The sequence below is a fragment of the Anoplopoma fimbria genome, chromosome 2, assembly GCF_027596085.1.
Source record: "Anoplopoma fimbria isolate UVic2021 breed Golden Eagle Sablefish chromosome 2, Afim_UVic_2022, whole genome shotgun sequence".
Taxonomy (NCBI): domain Eukaryota; kingdom Metazoa; phylum Chordata; class Actinopteri; order Perciformes; family Anoplopomatidae; genus Anoplopoma; species Anoplopoma fimbria.
Genome location: NC_072450.1, coordinates 3,656,716 through 3,677,364, shown reverse-complemented (window position 1 = coordinate 3,677,364; position 20,649 = coordinate 3,656,716). Strand labels below are relative to the sequence as shown.

Here is a 20,649-nt window from a genome sequence, read left to right as displayed (position 1 = left end):
GTAATTAAATTGTTTGGGTTTTGAGTTATGATAATAGCTGATATGAATGTAGATTTATTTATACATGTGTTTATATTATATATACAGTACCAGTCAAAAGTATGGACACACCTTCTCATTCAATGGTTTTTCTTTATTTTTATTTTTATTTTATATATTCTTTTATTTTATATTTATACAGTACCAGTCAAAAGTTTGGACACACCTTCTCATTCAACTACTTTGAAGAATCTAAAATATAAAACATATTCTGGTTTGTTGAGCATTTGTTTGTTTACCACATAATTCCATATGTGTTCCTTCATAGTTTGGATGTCTTCAATATTAATCTACAATGTAGAAAAAAATAAAAATAAAGAAAAACCATTGAATGAGAAGGTGTGTCCAAACTTTTGACTGGTACTGTATATTTAAAATCACCTGCAATATTTTAAAAATTAAAGGATAAACCTCTTCAGCCATCTCGTTTCTGAGGGGCTCTTGGGCACGCTTAGACAGAAAATGTAAACAACATTTATGAAAGAGGGGATGAAAAGTGAAATTAAGAAGAAAAAAAGTATTGAGGAAAATAAACTAGTAAAGCAACGATCGGAAAACCTCTATCACCAGAAATCTGCTTGGTTTTTCTCTTAAAGGTTCATTGAGTGATATTTCTATTTGGGTAAATAAAAAATACAAACACCAAAAAACAAGTACTGCCACTTCAAAAGAAGAAGATGATGTGGACTCTGTTTACCTGACCAGTTTTGCTACTGAGAATAAGGATCATAAGGATTATGATGACATCTCTGAGTTATATGTGAGTGCAGTAAAGATGGGAAGTGGAGCTGTTATTTTTGTTGCAGAAAACCTCAAATAAATACCACAAATAGAAAAGAAAGCTCAGGGATGTTTGTTCTCTACCTATGAAATAACTGGTTCAGAAATAAGTGACTCCTGAGCTAAAATAAATACGTTTTTTTGTATCTCACAACAACCTGTTCATTAACAAATATGTAAAAACATCATCTGCGTGTGGAATGGCACATGTGGGTTTTTGGAGCAGCACATTCCTCACAATAAAAAAGTAGATTATTTATTTTCAGTGAAGCAACACTGCACATGACCCTGAAAAGTTGAGAATATTTCAATTTTAATACACGTCTAAAAAACACCAATTAATTTAGTGAATTGGTGTTGGAATAGTGTTTTGTTCAGGTAAATCATGAGCTTTTAGCCGAGCTTCTTCCCTGTTATGTGGGTATGCAAGATGAATATGTTGCTGCATGTTTAATATGTCCTTATCTGGTATTTATTGTGATGTGCCCAACTTAACCACAGCAGCTGCTTCTTAAACCACATCAATAGTGGTTGAAGAGACTGGGTTGTTTTGTTCCAGACAACATAAGTTGAAACCCTTCGTAAACCTTTAACTGCAGCTGAGCTAATGACAAACCTACGAGTTTATTTGGCACTGGCTTTGTTTCAAGGTCAAAAAGGATTTTGCTTGCTGTTTAATTATTCAGATTAGATGAGAAGAATTAAACATACAACTAATCTATGTAAAAAGTATGTACAAGTGGTATAAATACTCTCATCTAACTCTCTCCAAGAAAGCAAATAAGTGCATTTCTCACAATATTGTTCTTTACCTTTTATATATACAACTTACTTTAATTAATTTTAGATTTTTAAAATCCATCAGCATTCCCATGTTCATGTTATTAAATGATATGGTGTTGTTCTTTTATGCAGATATCTGTGTAACCTTTTTTTTCCTGATGTATATTTCTAAAAGTCCATGTTGAACACAGGGGCCTCTGATATGAACCATTAGTGTTTCCTACTTCCCGTAATGGAACATTGATTTCTCACAGCAGGAAGCACTTAGCAGTATGTTTTAGGTTACAATTTTTTTTTCTGTTTCCTTCTAATTAACGAGTGCAAAACATGCAACCGGTGTGTGTGAAGGGTGGAGGAGCAGAGGATCCTTAAAAGAACCCTATTCAGCCCCGAGGGAACGCTGACGCCATGTGGAACCCACCCTGTTGGGCAAATACAAATTTACCGTAATGTTATTATTCCTGTGAGTCAGCGGCGTGTCCTATTTACACCGAGACACTGAGCTCACTGAGAGGTGAAAGACGTGTTTGTTGTCTGAACCTGGAACACCTGGGTGGTGACCGAATGAGGATGATGGAGGAGTGTCTGATCTCTTATTAACGGAGTCATAAAAAGACACCTGAAGGTATCAACACAAAGAGTTTTAATCTGGTATTGATTGATGTAGAGTACAAACATTCAGACGTATGACTTTGGTTTCATAAAACATAAGACAAAGACATTATGTGAGGATGAGGCAAATATGTGTTTCTCTTAATTCATATATTATTTCTTTATTTTTTATCAGTTTCCTGCATCTATCTGCCTCGTGCAGAGAACAAGAGTTTCATATCTAAATTTGTATACCACTGCTTTGTCCCCCAAATTGACTTTGTGTTTGAGTTTTCATTTGAAGTGACAGATTTAAATGATGAGACTGGTGTTTATCTGCGTGTTGAAACCCATTAATTAAATCTATTGGTTTCTTGCAGATGAACACGGATTGTGGCTTATTTTGTGTGTCTAGGGATGAAAACAATGACAATAGAAAGTCAATTGGGATCCTTGTTCTTGGTGGAAACAAAAATTGAACGCATCCACGTTAGATGTTGAAAAAGTCCACTTGTGGTTGCTGGAAGGGGAGGTGGATAGGTCCAAAAAAAACAGGACATGCAATCAACATTTCATTTCATTAAAAATGAACGTCTGTTTTGTTCCCTTAACCTAATATTTGGTTTGTCGCGTCAACTTAACTTTTCCAACGTTTTCCCTAAAGCTAACATAGTTTTGTTGCTTAAACCTAACATTTGTGAAGTTTCCCTAAACCTAACGTTTTTTTCTAATTTTTTTGGATAAACTTAATGTTTGCGACGGGTTTCCTTAACCGAACGTTAGTATTGTTGCATAAACTTAATGTTTGTGACAGTTTTCTAAACCTTACATTAGTTTTCTTTCCTAAACCTAATGTTCGTTTTCGTCTTGTTGCCTAAACTCGGTTCCGAGCGACACGAATAAAAAAACAGACAATTTGTTTCCTGTTCTGGAAACCAATAGACTCTATTAACTGTCATGAAGCAGTGTTGTGTGGTGTAAATCTAAGGGGTTTTGTTGCCTAAACATAATGTTTACATACTTATTTAAAACCCAACCATGATGTTTTCCTAAATCTAACTAAGAAGTCATGTTGCCTAAACCCAAGAAAGTGTTTTTGTTCAAATACACAACGTTACCAAAAGTTGTGTTCAGCAGACACACACGTCTCCGTCTTTGGTTTATCATGCAGCTGGTGACAGTAAGTTATGAAGCGGGCACAGCCCTCAAATACAGCAACAACGACACAAAACAAGGGCACAGATGAAAGCAGTCAAAGACATCAACAACAACATTTGGTCATCTCCTCCGAGGTTACAAACATGAAATAGATAACAGGTTCATTTTACCGACACAGAAACACTATGCACCGCACAGCGTCGTCGTGGAAGATGATGAGAACAAAAAACGAACAGAAACAGAAGACTCAAACCAGCCGATATGACAACCTGAGAGGTCACAGGCAGTTTCATTCATCCTCTGCACATTAAATATGAAAAACTAGAGCTAATAGAAGTTTATTCAGCCTGACTGAGTGTCGCTGATGCTTCTGTAGTCTCGTAACATTCTGGTTAAGTCCCGCTCCTTCCGGTGGACCACCATGGGACCTTAATCTCAATGGCAAGAGAGAAATAATTATTTGTAGGTAGAAACCTGTCAATCAGTGTGTAGCCCCGCCCCTAAAGCATCCCCTGCTTTATGGTCTGTTTGACTCTAAATGGAGCATCATTTACTAAATGAACATCATGCTGTATTGAAGAAGACTTGAAACTAGAGATTGAGACCATAAACTCATGTTTACAATGTTTACTGAGGGAATAAATCAAGAGAGAAGTAGAGTCATTTTCTCATAGACTTCTATACAACCAGAGGAGTCGCCCCCTGGTGGACAGTAGAGAGAATGCAGCGTAAAGACACTTCAGCTTTGGCTTGGTGTTGGTGACGTACTACAACAAATCTTTCATTAAATGGTGTCAAACTTGACTTGTTTTTAAATTGACAAGCATCATGGCACAATTCAAACAGGACAAAAAAATATATTTGACTTTTGCCGTTGACTACAGTACAATGTTTTTTCTGAAATGATGTCCCATGGTGCTCAACAGGAAGGGGCGGGACTCTGCCTCTCTATAATAACCGGACGACTCTCTGTCACTGTGTGGAATCAATAAATAAAAGGATGTGTATTCACATTGACCAAAAGTCTCTTCTTTAAGCTACAGCAGGTTTCCTCTCTAAGTTAAGTCTGAATATCATATATATATTATCACTCATCTACTGTAGGGAGGTTTCTTTGACCAGACATCATGTCCATTAAAAAACACTTTATAGATGTGAAATATCCAGATAATATTCCTAATAATCCTTCAAAAAATGTATATCTCTAAGAAATCAAGTTTTTCCTGTAATGGATTGTCTTTCGCTGTGGGAGTATTTTTAATGTATTACAGGAATATACAGCAGAAAATGCCATCTTCACAAAGATGCCTTCAACTGCAATGACTGACTGAAACCAGAGAGGTGCTGGGATGATTGATGTGAACTTTAAAAAACTCCCTTCTCAAAGGGGTACCCTCTCTGCTGTGTTCTTCTTCTGACAGATATAACGATAAGCTTTGTCTGTGGTGCAGATCTACAGCAGACGACATGGAACCAGACAGATGCTGCCTTCTATAAAACTCATGTGGAACAAAATATCCCAGTTATGACTCCAAACAAAACAAAACAAATATCAACAATACACACAATTCAAATAAACTCAGAGCAATAAAATAATCATGTATAATTCAAATATATTACGAGGGGACGGGGGGGACTGAAACAGGAAGTCGCACTCCAACGATTTGACTCTTCTTCACTATAAATCTGTGTGCTGCAAATGTTCTTAAATAATTCATTCATATTTTTTATTCCTCTTTTAGTGAAGCTTGCTGCCGGCTGCCAGACGCCTGCTGCTCCTCCGCTCTATTCTCTTTCTGGATTTCACTGTGACCGGGCAGAAAAACACAAAATCAGTGAGTCATTTCTTTAATAAAAAACACACCTGTCAGAGAGTTTCTTCGACCAGACTTGGTGGATGAATAAGGTTCACTCACCTTCAGTACATTGCACTTGGGGTTTCTCCCACTGTCCGTCTGCCTGACAGCGAACGGTCGGTGGGTGGCGCTGTGTGAACCCGGAGCTGCACTGATACCGGATGATGGAGTTGACGGGGTATTCCTCCCTCCTGTTACCAAACATGTGGGTGTTCTCCACCTCTGGCGGGGCGCCACAGGACACTGAGGACGGAACCAGAGGTTGTTCTTTTTTAATGCAGTGATCAGTGATTTTGGTCTTCTTTCAGACTAGTGGAAAGAAAACATCCAAAACACACATTTAACTACTTTGTCTTTTTGCATCTGTAGATTTCTCCTAATTCACCAAAAGTAACCATTAGATAATGCCTCATTAGCATATTTAAACACAACATTTGAGAAAACTTGTAATACAAAAAATAATTGTCTTAATGTCAGTAATCAACTGGTGAAGTTTCATGTTGATATCTATTAGTTATTGTTTTTACCCTATTCACCTGTAGTGTCTTCAACATGTATGTAATTTAACTAAACATTTCTTTAAAGGACGTTTTCTCTAAATGAGTTTTTTCTCAGACTCTGATCCAGAAATCTCCACTTCAGTAGCTCTTACATACACCAAACTTTACAGCTTCATTCCTCTCTATATTCTGAAGGTTGCTACAGAGGGGTTTGTTCATGTATCATTCATAGCCTGATTTATACAACATTTAGTACGAAAAACATGGAGAAAATAGATCTTTATGGCTGTTGGCAGTATTTTTTGTTTTAAAAAAAAAAAACTTTTACTCTTTTTCCCCACTTTCTTTTTTCTTTTTAAACAACAAAACAGAAGAAATCAAAATAAGAATAAGAATTAAAAAGAAAAACATTATGTATTTTATTGTAATCATTTTTAAACCCTTTCACTCTAATATGTGAACAAAATGGAACAAGAATTTTGAGCCTGGCTTTATCCAATGTTCACATTACTGTTATGGAAATGTACGCAAATTAGCACATAATTGATGAAATAATGCTTCACTTGCAAATGTAAACATTTAATCTTTTTTCAGAAAACTTAATATAATTCAATTCAATTCAATATAAAAAACTCAATTCAATATAAAATATCATTGTTTTAATGATCATTAAAATGGGAAAACTGGGAAAGTTTCATGGCAATATTTTTACCCCTAGTTTCATGATGCAAATGGATCGACACAGATTTAAAGCCTTCGTCTGGAGAAACGTACCTGGGCCTTTCTTGCAGGTAAACGGCAGGTGGTAGTTGCACGGCACGTCGTTCCACTGACCGCTCTCGTGCCAGATCATCACCACACAGTCCTCTCCAGAGTGGAAGTAGTTATCCGGCTGGTTCGGCCTCCAGTTCTCGTATTGCTGAAGAAGAAGAGAAAGTAGACAAACACTTTTACTACGATGTAAACGCAGACACTGGGACCACAACGTTTCATCTGAATCTCTTTTGCTTCACATCATTCTGCACTTCAAGTAAGCAGGATTGGAACTACTGACTAATAATGTTCCTTCATCTTTATAATGAATGTTTTTTTGCTAAAGTTGCCTAAAGGGGGGAAATTCTACCTCAGTCCCCAGGAGTACTGTGTCTGTCTTTGACACTTGTACTACTTATAGTACTACTACTACTACTACTACTACTACTACTACTACTACTACTACTACTACTACTACTACTACTACGGCGTTCAATCGGAATAAGTCACACATGTTAATAGGAAAGTGAAGACATTTTAACAGTGGGATGTAGATTCTGGTTGTCTTTAAAGTCGGTAAAGATGAGTACAGACATTTCTGCTGCTCTTATTCTAAAATACAATTGGGAAGTAAAAATACGTTGTTGTTTTTTTGTTTAGAAATGACGTACTTTTTGAAAAATAAAAGTTTTATTTTACATGTTTTATGCATGAATGGGTACTACTGCCAGAGATTGAAAAAAAACCTTTTGCTCCGTCTTCTAGTGTTGATTTTTGGGAGTTAAGTACATGACACTGAGTATAAAGTATTTTGTTTTATGAAAAAATGCAGCCTGTTCTCTCCAAGGGCTCCTGATACAGAATTCTCCAGCAACAAAGTTAAACCTAAGTCAACTTTTGCAGAAACTTTCCATGGTTCAAAAAAAATCCAATCTAGTATTTTAAAGTGCTCTGAAATGTTTTGGCCTCCGACTCATCATTCTAGCCCTCGAACCGTCCGTCTGTCATCTCACTGGTGCCTGAGGCAGCAAGCGTCCACCAACACAGCCCCGTTATTTTAGACACAGAACTGTGTCTCTTCCGAACTCCCGGTAATGAAGTCAATTTATTTTTCAGCCTGCACCTGTTATTTTGTGCCTTTCTATAAACCTGCCGGGGTTGAGTGGTGGGCTGAGTGGTGCAGCTGAGGTTGTGTTTATGGAGCAGCTCTATTTTGGTGCTTGTTTTGGCATGACATTGAATTTGCATTTCACCTGCTCAGAAAACCTTTCAGCACAAGTGCAAACAGCAATTTTCATTGCTTTAGTTGGTAAAGATCCACACACAGACGTTTTCAAAATTAGGGCCGTCATGTACCAAAGCAACTCGTAATTTACTGACATTCATTTCATTTCACTCATCAATCATTCTCTGTCTCTTTGTGGGTTTTTTTTTTCTTTGTAGTCATTTTGTGTATCTATGTGGACCATTTGCATCTTCTTCTTGTTATTTTACATCCCTTTGTTTAATGTCTTTTTGTGGTTTTGCTTCTTGTTTTGCATCTCTTTGTTGGGTCACTTTGTAGTCATAAAGTATCTATTTGTGATTGTTATGCATCTCTTTATAGTCATATCTTGTATTTTTGTTGTTGTTTTGCATCCCTTTATAATCATATAATGTCTTTGTGGTTGTTTTGAAGAAAAGTATTTCAAAATAAAACCTTCTGGGAGAGAACAACCACCTGTTTTCATACTGTATCCAAAGTGTCATAAGTAGACTTGGTTTTAAGAGTTTAGAGACCAAACAGGTTGGGAACCTTCACAATACACTACACTACACCATACTATACTTTCGCCTTCCTATACTGGGAGCAACACTCCAGTATGAAGTCCTCACTCACCAGTGGAGTGCCGTCTATCCAGCGGAAGTCGTTCTCTACTGTCTTGTCGTTCAACCCGATCCACTGGTAGTCCTGTGCGTTTGCTATGTAAGGAAGAAAAGTGTTAAGACTTTATTTTCCATCTCCATCTCTGTGAATACAAACAACACACACACACACACACACACACACATTATGCACTCACAGTTGACAAAGTCCTGCTCCTCTGGCGTGATGATGCTGACCAGGTGGGCGTTCAGGTCTCTGCAGCGCTGCTCTGCATCGAGCCACATCTCTCTGTCCGAGAAGTGCAGGAAGCAGTTCCCCTGAAACTTGGTCCACCCGTCCTCACACTGCTGCTCGTCTGCAGCCGCAACACCAAAGAGTCAAAGTTCATTCAATGCACGGCAATCTGAACGCATTTCACCTAAATATACACGAGTATAGTCGGTATAGTTTAGTATATTTTAGAATTTTTTAAGCCTCAGAGACGGAGAAAACTACAAATGGGTTGTAAAACCGAAGCACAGTATCTGATGATGAGAAGCTCGTCTGTGTTCTCATCATTCTTTCTGTGTTTGTGAAGCTGATAAAGTGCTTTATGTTTTCAACAACCCATGTAGTGTTTAAGTTTAACATAAATATTCAGTACTTTCCTTGTGAGTCAGTGAGGAGCGTATTTTCCAGTCTGAGGACGGACAGTGTTTCCATTCTGACGTACAAAACAAACGTCCCAATGCAGAATGGAAAAATGATATATAATGCTTCACTTCAGCTGGGTGAGAGCCCGGCCCAACACTAATGTTATTGTGAATTCCCCTTTTTTTCCTTTTACCGTAACATTCAAAGGCTTCATTCATTCATTCATTCATTCTCTTGCTCCACCTTAATGACTTTGTTTATTTTAAAGGGTAAGTTCACCCAAATAACATAAAAATATATTTTCATATCTACCCACTTTCTGTCTGAACACACCTTAAAGGAATACTTCACTCCCAAAAATGACCATGAAGTCTATCAACTACTCACCCTGTGTTACTTTGAATTCTTACGTTTTTCTATCATGCCTTCACAGTGAATAAGAATCAAAAATTTAAAAAAAAATCTTGATGAATTGAACTAATTGTGCTTAACAACCACCAAAACTTTATCAAAACATCTGTTTACAAACTGTCATGCAGCTCGTGTAGTTTAATCCAAGTTCCATTCATCCAGTTATAAGCTCCCTTCTTCAAAAACCAAAATCATCTTCACTAAAACATTACTCTTTAAAACATTTTGTGCATACATTTTTTATAAATAGTACTGCCACACGCTGGTCAGTAGGGAGAATGCAAGTTTTAAGACCCTTCAGCATTGGCTCCACTTTCTATAGCCAATAAAACAAGCAAACAAAACTTGTTGGTCAGCGTTAACTAACCTGTTCAGAGTATTTGTTTACCTCCACCTATGCTCCGCCCACAAATATACATCATCACAACAGAAAAAGCAGTCTATCGGAAAAAAAAAAGGTTCCCATGGCAAAAAACAGAGACATCACAGTTACATGTTGTGCATCTTTTGGCCATGAAGACTCCTCACAGACCCACAGCAGGTAATGATGTATATCAGCTGTTGATGTTTAAGCATCTCTTTCTTTCTTTCTCTCTCTCTCTCTTCGGTTGTTTTTGAGAGGCTGTTGTTAGTATTTATTAGCTGAAGCTGATCTCATACCGATCTCACAGCGTTGACCTCCGTAGCTGGGCAGGCATAAGCATTTGTAAGAGTCTGCGCTCTCCACACAGGTGGCTCCATTGGCACAAGGGTTGGGATGGCACACATCTACCTCTGCAAGAAAGGTGGGGGCGGGTGACACTACTGTTTCAGCGTGGGGGTGGGTGGGATGGGAGGTTAGCCAGCAGGGTGAGGGAGATAGAGGTGTGATAGATGGATTATCACACGTTAGTGAACAATACTGTAGCTGCTGCAACATCTGATGCAAATGAAGACTTACTGCACACTGAATCTATGTTCCTTTGTTTGATATTATTACTTTAGGGCTTTCTTTTTCAGGTTTTCAAGATATTCACTGCAAAGAGAACAACTCATAATTGTAATATGTGCAGTAAGTTTATGTTTGAATCTGTGGTTGGTTGCAGCAGAAGATCAGTATTTATTTTCCAGCAGGATGAGAACACCCATATGATGCCAGAATGCACATATGTTTGCCCCGAGGGGTTAAGCATGCATTCAGCAGAAAGCGGAGGCGACGTACTGGCACAGCAAACCAAAAACAACATATAGGCTTGAAGACGACTGTGACGAGACGCGTGACGAAGAGGCTGAGCGACCTCTGAGCAGAGCTGAGACATATTTGACAAGCAACCAAACATTCAATCTGTTACATGAACACAGAGACCCATAGCCAGATGGACGAAGTGAACGTTAGGAAATCGAAAGGAACACAGAACATGTGAGGCAAAACACATCAGGACAGAACAGCAGGGAGAGAAAACAGATTTTTTTGGTAAGTGTAGTAATACAGATTTATAAAATACAATCACAACCAGTTAAATACGTTTCTGAAAATATGACTCACAAGCCGATTAATAAACAGAATGCAGACCAAAAATATAAAACATGCAAAGTGCTCAACAACAAAGACATACAGAGAAACGTGAACTGGTGAAGTCTGTTAAACCGAAACAGCATCACTCAGTATTGAATTCAGTAGTTTTCAGAGAAAGAAAGAAGATTAATTTTTTTTTTTTTACTTGCAACCGTTTTAGGACTTACCATGGCAGAGAGCAACCCCCTCCTCTACTGTGCATGAGGCAGCACCACAGGGGTTAGGTTCACATGGGTTCAAACCACCTAGAAAAACAGGTGAGTTCATGGGGTCATTTTTTCTCATAGACTTCTATACATTCTGACTTATTTGTGCAACCCGAGGAGTCGCCCCCTGCTGGTCAGTAGAGATAATGCAAGTTTCAAGACACTATTGCATTGGCTTCACTCCACCTGCTGATGACTTAAAGAATCAAGAGAAGGTTGACCTACCCTTCACTGGATGCGTTTCCTCAGTGACACCTGTCGTTGGCACAGAGGCTGGTGTAGTTGCAGTGGGAGGAGCAGCCAATCCTGCAGGGGCAAGCACAGGATGGGGGTTCCATAGACGTCACCAGGGGTCTGTGACAGTTCACCCCCTTTAAGGGCCTCCTCTGGTCCTGTGGTGCTCTCTGTAGATGCCCACTCACTGGATGGAGAGGGCAGCACCACCTGAGGCAGATCTCCAGAGGAAGCTCCTGATCCGCTGGTTGTGGACGGACTGGTGTCTCCACTGCCAGAGTAGAAGCCACTGCTGCTGCTGCTGCTTCCTGCTCCGCTGAACTCCACCGACCCCTGTCCAAGCTCCATAGACAGAGTAGTGGCTCCAGATACCTCTGTCAAAAAATCCCCACTGACAAATGTAACACTCCCTTCTTCTCCGCTCGTTGAGGACTCAGACATCCCTGATCCAGACATCCCTGATCCAGACATCCCTGATCCTAACATTTCCAGTCCAGACCCAGAGATGAAACTTGAGCTTCCAAATCCAGACAAATGTCCACCACTTCCCTGTCCAGAGAACCCAGAGGCCTCCTGCTCTCCAGAGGCTGATACTGTAAGGTCAGTGAACCCTGACCCCACAAAGGTCACACCGGGGAAGAACCCAGAGCCACTTCCAGAGGCCGATCCGCTGAGAATCCCAGATCCTGAAATGTCTCCAGAGCCACTGAACATCAGAGGGCCTCCGCCAAGCTCATGCTCCTTGTGGGTAAAAGGGTTGGAGGCATCGATCAGTTCACCATCAATCAGTACGATCTGTGCGTCTCCACTTCCAGAAGGGTCTCCTGAGTGTCCACTAGCACTTCCAGAGGAGAATCCTGATGGGAACCCACTAAACCCAGTGAAGTCCTGGCCGGTGATGAAACCGGACGACATTCCGGAGAATTGTCCACTTTCCCCAGAGCCGCCTATGGAAGAGCCACTCGACCCAGAGCTGAAACCAGATCCAGATCCAGATCCAGACAAGTCCCCACTACCACTGAGCCCTCCAGAGCCCGCCTCAGATGAAGGGAAGATAAAGATCTCCGTGCTTCCCTCTCCAGCTTCTTGGAGTCCTCCTGAAGCCGAGCCCTCTCCAGAGGAAATGCTGTCGATGCCCGAAAATACAACGCTGATGCCGGATCCGTCTCCACTGAGAGCTGATCCAGAAGAATCTGTACTGCTGAGACCAGATTCTCCACTGGGCAGCTCAGTAATGGCACTGCCGGCAAGGTCTCCAGAACCAGACAAGTCTACAGATCCAGACAAGTCTCCAGAGCCAGACAGGTGTCCAGATCCAGACAAGTCTACAGATCCAGACAAGTCTCCAGAACCAGACAAGTCTCCAGAACCAGCTTTATCTCCTGAGGTGACCTGATCCCCAGAACCAGACAGGTCTCCCGAGGCAGACAGATCTCCCGAGGTAAGCCCGTCTCCAGAACCAGACAGATCCCCAGAAATCCCCTGGTCTCCAGAACCAGACAGATCCCCAGATCCAGACAGGTCTCCAGAGTGACCCCCAGAGGCACCATCAACCGCAGACCCTGAGCCAAAGTCTGCGGAGCCAGAGCCAGAGCCAGAGCCCGAAGTCTCCACAGGTATAGGAGGGACGATGGAAGGAACAGCTAAAGAGACAGATAGAAAAATGAGTGAGGCACATCAGAAATAGATTTCATGATTGAAAAAAGTCATGATTTAAATAAAGCTTACCGGGCCTCAACAAATGAGTAATTGATGTTTGGTTATTGAGGGCCTCCTGGATATCTGTGATGTTCAGTCCAGTTTCATTTGCAATAAGTTGAAGATCCGCTATAAGAATTAAACAATAAGAGTAAAGACTCATGAATGATGATAAAAAAAAGATATATGTTTTTTAAATCAGCCCAGTAGATAACAGCCAAGCATGTACCTCTGAAACAGTATGCATCGAATCTGGAATCAAGATCAGGGAAGTCGGTCTGGTTTGGGTGAGCGTACACAGTGTGCACTCCTGATTTCCCAGCTCCACACCCGGGGCGTGGGTTGTTGATGGGATAGCGGACGCTGAAATCCAGGAGCCAGCCAGCGCGGCACTTGTCCAAACCTGTTTTCCAGGCTGCGTAGAGCTCTGCGGTGGAAGCCAGCACGGCGTTGTGCTCTTTACAGCTGGAAGCAGCCTCATCATGGGTGAAACCCTCAGCGGAGCCCACGTGGAAAACCTCACCTGTGGAGCAGATGAGGAGGAAACGTCAAGATGGTGAAAAAGAAAGAAAATAACTTTTCAATAATTTTGTAGCTGTGTTAAAAGATGAGAATAATGTTGGTAAGTCTGTTCATGTTGATTGTCTCTTGCATCTTGTACATTATCAAATAGGGCGTATTGGTGAAAGACCATCCCCTTATTATTGCCTTTTTTTTGCAAATACTTCAATTATCCTTATTCTAATGCTATAAGCTTTATTGTTAGGCTATTATTAGGTATGATATTTGACTTAGGGAAAGCTGAGGCATAAAGAATAAAAGGATGGACACAAGGATGTGACATTGGTCTTTATGGCCCTAAAGCATCCCCTGCTTTATGGTCTGTTTGACTCTAAATGGAGCATCATTTACTAAATGAACATCATGCTGTATTGAAGAAGACTTGAAACTAGAGATTGAGACCATAAACTCATGTTTACAATGTTTACTGAGGGAATAAATCAAGAGAGAAGTAGAGTCATTTTCTCATAGACTTCTATACAACCAGAGGAGTCGCCCCCTGCTGGTCAGTAGAGAGGATGCATGTGTTGAGAAACTTCCGCGTTGGCTTTACTTGGCAGAACCAGAGGTTGCCACCTAGTAAATATGTTCCACTCCGATTGCAAAGAATAAAAAAAGGAAAAACCGTGAACATAGCGGTTGTGGCCGTTGCTTAGCATCACCTGCGGTTGCCTTTTCAAAAGCGCGGTATTGCAATATTGTGCTTATTGCAACAGCCCAAATTTGATTGCAAATAAGTCTCTGCGCTTTGATGTTGCAGGGTTTTGTTTTTCTTACCTTTTTGCCCATTAATGTAGCAGTACACATCATATTTCTCGTCTGCCGGCCTCAAACCATATGACCGAACGCCAGGTTGATCCCCCAGATCTCCAGCACACTTATCTCGTGGGAAAACAATGGGATACCTAAAAAAGAGGCAACAGAGATGACGTTTTGTGTTTGGGAAATGAATCTCTCTGTCATGCTTTGAAAAATACATTTCAGATTTACCTTACAGTCTGGTCCAGTAACCATCCTGCATCACACTGGTGATATCCAGCCTCGTATGCGGCCTGCAGCTGCTCTGGCGTGGCGATGGAGGCTCCGATCTTCTGGCAGGCCATCTGGGCCTGGACGAAGGTGAAGGTGTAGCGGCTGGACGCTAAGCGATAATGGAAAACCACACCTGTACAAAGAAACAAGGGAATTTATTATAAGAGACTGGACATTATACAGTTATCATAACGTGCATCACCAGTCCAGTATCACTGACCAGTTGGAGGCGTCACAAAGCCTCTGCTGGGCTCTCTGCCTACATCGGGCCGAGCGGTTACTGGTTCTATCAGGTCAATGACGAACTCGGTGACGTTCGGCGGCTGAGGCAGCGGCAGCTCGGTAGGGCTCTCTGTATACGCGAAGTCCACAACGGTGGGCCGCTGAGACTCCACCTCTCCCACCGCCTCGCTCTCTGTGGTCGTAGGCCTGAAGAACACCTCTGGGTGTTGTGTCACCGTGGTAACACTCAGCATGGCGCTTCCCTCTTCTGTGATGCCTGAACCTTCCCCATCGGGGGACTCTGGAGGTGATTGAGGAGAGAGATTAGTGATCAATCTCCGCTGTAGCTGTGGTTATGTTGGTTCATACGTTGGGCTTTCTTCTCTTGTTATCCAATTCTCTGTTTCACAGAGCCAAACTGCACTTACTGTATTTACAACAGATGTAATTAAGAATTTTACTTTCTTAGAATTGTCAAGTATTAGCACAATATGGCTAAATCCTATTACATTTCCTTCCTGGATAACAGCATTTTAGCTTCACTTCCGGGTGTCCTAAGAGGAGTTAAAGATCCAATAATATTGAGTTTAGAAGAAGTCTGGCCCACCTGTCATGTAAAATGTTAAACCTGCAGAAATAGTTTTTTTGGCCACTTGGGACAGTGCAAAATTGAGAGGGGGCTAACCAATTGTGGGTTTTATTCATTGAATAACACAATACACCAATGGTTCTAGTTTTAGCTCTACTTTTGGTCTCTACCAACTCCCGAGGGAAATATCTGAGTCTTTAACTGCGAAGTGTTCCACTATGTTCACCAGCTAGTTGTCGTTAATGCTATCTGGTTGCTGATGGAGCTGGACCGGAAGCCTACTGTTAGTCTATCAGATCATTTCACTAAAAAACAGCTAATTGTAGCTAGAAACAACACTGATGAGCTGTGAGACTGAACCAAACCAGTAAACAAGAAATCCCAAATATTGAGCTCAGAGATACTTCCACAGCTCCCTCCGACAGCCCAATTTTTGGGGATTATTGTCTCTACTAAGATACAGTCTCATGTATTTGTTGGTGAAGGGGAATTAGGACCCCAGCAGGATCCTTGTTGCTGCAGTCTTTCCACCAAATCTCACTGTAAAACCTTTTCCTATCAATGGTCAACCTCTTTGCATAAGAATCTCTGATTAATGAAAGCATTTGTATATCTGATAATGAGCAGAACAGTGCTTTCAGTATCCTAATTTTTCCAAACGATGGCGTACCTGTGTAGCAGAAGGCGTCATATCGGGACTCAGGAAGTGGGTATCCTGTCTGGTTTGTGTGGAGGTAAACAGTTCGCACCCCCAGCAGACCACCTCCACACTGCGGCCGACGGATGTTGATCGGGTAGCGTACGCTCCGGTCTCCCAGCCAGCCGGCGTTGCAGACATCCATCCCGCCCTGCCAGGCCAGGTAGAGCTGACCAGTAGTGGCCAGCTGAGCTCCCTGATTGGAGCACGCCACCACCGCCTCGGAGTAGGTGAACTTTTCTGCAGAAGCGGTGTAGAAAACTCTGCCTGTATCCGATAAGAGAGGTTCATTAAAGTCAATGAGTAAAATAATGATTGAGCTTAAAAAACACCTTGAAACCAGAGACTTTGCGGTATTGATCTCAGTTTACCTGTCATCTTCTCAGTGTAGCAGTAGACGTCATAGGTCTCGTTGAGGTCCCTCACTCCGTATGTCCGGACCCCAGGAAGCTCCTCTTTGTCGCCATAGCAGTTCACACGAGGATCATGGATCGGGTACCTTTGGTTGAATGGATTTATAAGCTTTAACAGGTTTGGAGTGAATAAACTTAGCTACAGCATAGTTAAGTCAGAAGAAGAAGCAGAGTTTGTGAGCTCGAAATAAAGCAAGTTGCCTTTGTCATCTCACCATCTACCACAAAAAAATTGAGAAAGAGGTCTCGAGTATTTTTTGCAATTGTGCAAGTGTTAACTGTTCTTTCATGTCGGCAAGTATTGGTCATGTTTCATGTTGTCAGGAGACGAAGAAAAGCATTCATTATGGGAACATCTGGGAAGACACCTACAGCAGAAACAGCTGACCAGTTTGAAACGTCTTATTTGGCAAAGGCCCTTTGATAAACCATTTAGCGCATTACATCTTTTTGAACAACAGAGAAAGAAAAAAAAAATTGTTTGTACAGTTAAGGAAGTTTTAGCAAAGTTTTCCATTTCATTACAGCTTTTCTAATACTATACTTCAAAATGCGCATAACATATGAATGGGAACACGGCAAGTAGCTAACTGCCTCTGCACGGCAACTTTGGAAATGTAAAAAAACATTTTTGATTTATGACTAAAACAATTTGACACATGGAGCTGAGCTGCATCTCAAAATCATCTTCAGGTTTCCCAGCTTTCAGATGATGTACAACACTTCCATGTGACATCTACTGTTGACCTGCTATCTCCACTCCAAATCCCTAGTCCCTTCTACAAAAGACTGAAACAGGTCTATGTGAGATCCTTAGAGTGTAAAATGCAAATCTACCCTTAAGGTCCTTTAACAGTGTCAAAGTATTTTAGCCTTTTTAAGTGTTTTTAGTAAATGAATAAACAAAACAATTGCCATTTGGGTGGTCAGAGTTTTAGGTGTTTGTTGGACACTTTTATACAGTATAGTGTGTTTTTCGCTCTCATTAGCGTGTGAATTTCGTGTTTAGGAGTTCCAACCCTGAGTGTGTCATGTTTCTCTACCCCTCTGTGATAAACAGATGTAGTAAAGAGTTGTTGTTGCCCATCATATGATAAACCGACCTGACTGTGTGGTCAGAGAGCCAGCCGGCGTCACACTGGTGGAATCCGCCGTCGTAGGCCGCTTGAAGCTGTTCGGGTGAAGCCACGACGGCACTGTTCTGGGCGCATGCTGCTTTCGCCTTTTCAAAAGTCAAAGTGTAGCGGCCCATGATGGCCCGGTAATGGAAAACCATACCTATAGAGTTAAATAAGGACTTTAGTTCAACTAAGAAGGAAATAAGTAACATCTTGGGGCAGAAAAACTAAACATTTTGCATCTCTTAGAGCAGATTTGTGCATTTGTTGCAATTTTCTCACCTTGAACCTGCACATGGACGACGTCGTGGCTGTCCTCGATGCCGTGCTGGACCTCACAGCGGTAGACTCCTGTGTCGCTGGACCGAAGCTCGGATATCTTGATGCTAGCGTCGGTGGAAGTCGAGGGGTAGCCCACCAGATGAACTCTGTCCAGGTAGGTCTCGCTGATACGCACCTCTCCCTCCAAGGCCACTAAGATAGTCGTGACTTTCTCTTTGGTGACGAGGCTCCATTTGATGCGATGAACCAGGGGAGCGATGGTTGGAGCTCCTGGGTCTGGGATGGTGTGGTCCTACGGGGGGAAACAACAACAACATTCAACAACAGTTTAATTTTTCACATCTGAAAACTAATTTGAGAAATCAAAAATGAGTAAAGCTCACAAAGCTAAGTAGATTGTGTTTTGCGACAGTGCTGCAACCGGAAAGACTTTTTGTCAATGACTTTCCCTAACTGATTGTATGAGGATACATTTGGATGTTAGATGTTTGATCATAGATGGTGAAGCTTGAGCCCACACAATTTGGAAATGTCCTATCTGGCCATGTAAAGGAATAATTATTAGACCTGCTCCAAAAGCTAGTAACTTCTCACAAAATTTCAAAACACCAAAACAATCTAAATTGAGAAATAGCACTACAGGTAAGAGGTAAATTATGTGTTTTGGATTTTGGGGTGAACTGGCTTTGGGGCTGTTGGGGGAAACTGCGTCTCAGAGGTAGAGGTTGTCTTCCAATTGGAAGATCGGTGGTTTGATCCCTGGCTTCTCCAGTTGGCATTTCAAAGTCTCTTTGGGCAAGAAAATGAACCCAAAATGTCTCCCGAATCGGTGTATGATTGTGCGTGAATGTGAATTAGTTTAGGCTCCTGATGGGCAAGTGGCACCTTGCATGGTAGCGTCTACCATCAGTATGAATGTGTGTAAATGGGTGAATGATGACATTTTGTGAACATCGCTTTAAGTGGTCGGAAGACTAGAAAGGCGCTATACAGATGCATTTACATTTACCAAGTCCAACTGTCCCTTTAGACTATGGAAACTAAAGGGACACTCACCTCAAAGTAACATGGTAGAACCAAAGTGTCTCCCAGTAGAGGACGCTGTGGCTCCTCCAGAGGAATGCTCACACTCAGCACATCCTCCGGGTCTGTGGACGAGAACAGCAAGAAGGTTCTGGTGAATGAATGAATGCACTCCAAAGACTAGACTGCTGTTAACGGCAACGACGTGCATGGAAGAGAAGATGACCTCACACTGAGCTTTTCTACCATCTAATAAAATTATGATATTATTATATGCAACTTATACGTATGGTTTCTTACCCATAAAGGAGTGCTCTTCATAAATGTAATCAAATGCTGCTGAGATGGCATGTAAACACACAGATAGCAACACAATCCTCCGTATCATGTTTGACCTGAAATTTAAAAAAAGTGCATTAGTAAAAATCCAATAAAGTAAAAACTCTTTGTAACGTCATCACAAAGAACAAATAATATATAAGTATATAATAATAAGAATAAATCATAAAGATGTCATTTGAGGTATTTGATTTTCCTGCAGTCTTCATATTCAACCTTTCTATACAGATGATGGGATTTAAAAGTTGTTCAAATGCATTTAATGCTATTTCTGTTTTAATGGATTCTGATTTTTTTTTTTTTTCATGAAACAATCATGGTTTTAAAATAATAATAAATAAAGGCTTGAATTTGATAATATTCTTTGATGGGATAATGCAATTCAACATAGTTCCACAGACAGAGTATGAAACTGATGTGTTTTGTGAGTCTATTTTCCAACTCTTAGATATACAGTGTAATTAAAAAAATACAGCTTTCAGTATTATAAAACACAATGGACTACAAATATGGAAAAACTATAAAATACACACAATACACCGATACATCTTGGTTATTTATGCTCTGGTTTGCTTTTAGCCAGCACTTAATATTTGTAAAGCATACCCTGCTTTATGGTCTGTTTGACTCTAAATGTTGTTTGTTGCCTTTACTTGATTATTTTAAAGCACCTGCAAACTTGGATTCAACTGTTAATGTTTCAGCCTCTTAGAATTTAGTTTCCTAGCAACAACACACTATTTTCTGCAGTTACATCAAACATTCTGTATTTGTGACGGGGACTTGCACCAATTCCAGTTTCTAGGTTGTTTTGTCAAGAGCAAAATCCACTCTTTTAGTAAGTAAATTACATGTGGAGTTGCTCTATTACACTATAATAATTGTTCCTGGTACCAGTCTTTATGGTCTGTTTGACTCTAAATGGAGCATCATTTACTAAATGAACATCATGCTGTATTGAAGAAGACTTGAAACTAGAGATTGAGACCATAAACTCATGTTTACAATGTTTACTGAGGGAATAAATCAAGAGAGAAGTAGAGTCATTTTCTCATAGACTTCTATACAACCAGAGGAGTCGCCCCCTGATGGTCAGTAGAGAGAATGCAGCTTTAAGGCACTTCAGCTTTGGCTTTTCTTTTCAGAACTGGAGGTTGCCGCCTGCTACAAATACACACTTCACACATGAAAGTCCTCCATAAAGTTACATCCATTCATAGAAACACATGCTGAGCTACAGTTTGGACTGAATGCCTGCTTTGTCTTTATGAATATGCTTCTGGTTCTGACAACATTCCTCCTCTCTTAG

At 40.8% G+C, this 20,649-nt stretch overlaps 1 protein-coding gene across 1 annotated transcript; it reads right to left on the bottom strand.

Annotated features, from left to right (window-relative positions):
• Positions 1 to 5,089: 5,089 nt before the first annotated feature.
• LOC129105360 (aggrecan core protein-like) lies at positions 5,090 to 19,389 on the bottom strand. Its single transcript, XM_054616339.1, has 19 exons — positions 19,324 to 19,389; positions 19,035 to 19,133; positions 17,979 to 18,270; positions 17,682 to 17,856; positions 16,537 to 16,664; positions 16,139 to 16,432; positions 14,878 to 15,180; positions 14,616 to 14,790; positions 14,403 to 14,530; positions 13,294 to 13,587; positions 11,480 to 13,009; positions 11,358 to 11,438; positions 11,094 to 11,171; positions 10,032 to 10,172; positions 8,524 to 8,682; positions 8,340 to 8,422; positions 6,482 to 6,626; positions 5,270 to 5,450; positions 5,090 to 5,168 (listed from the first exon to the last, which is right to left on the bottom strand). The coding sequence occupies exons 1-19, from the start codon at positions 19,387 to 19,389 to the stop codon at positions 5,090 to 5,092; spliced, it is 4,431 nt and encodes a 1,476-aa protein (XP_054472314.1).
• Between the last annotated feature and the right edge of the window lie 1,260 nt (positions 19,390 to 20,649).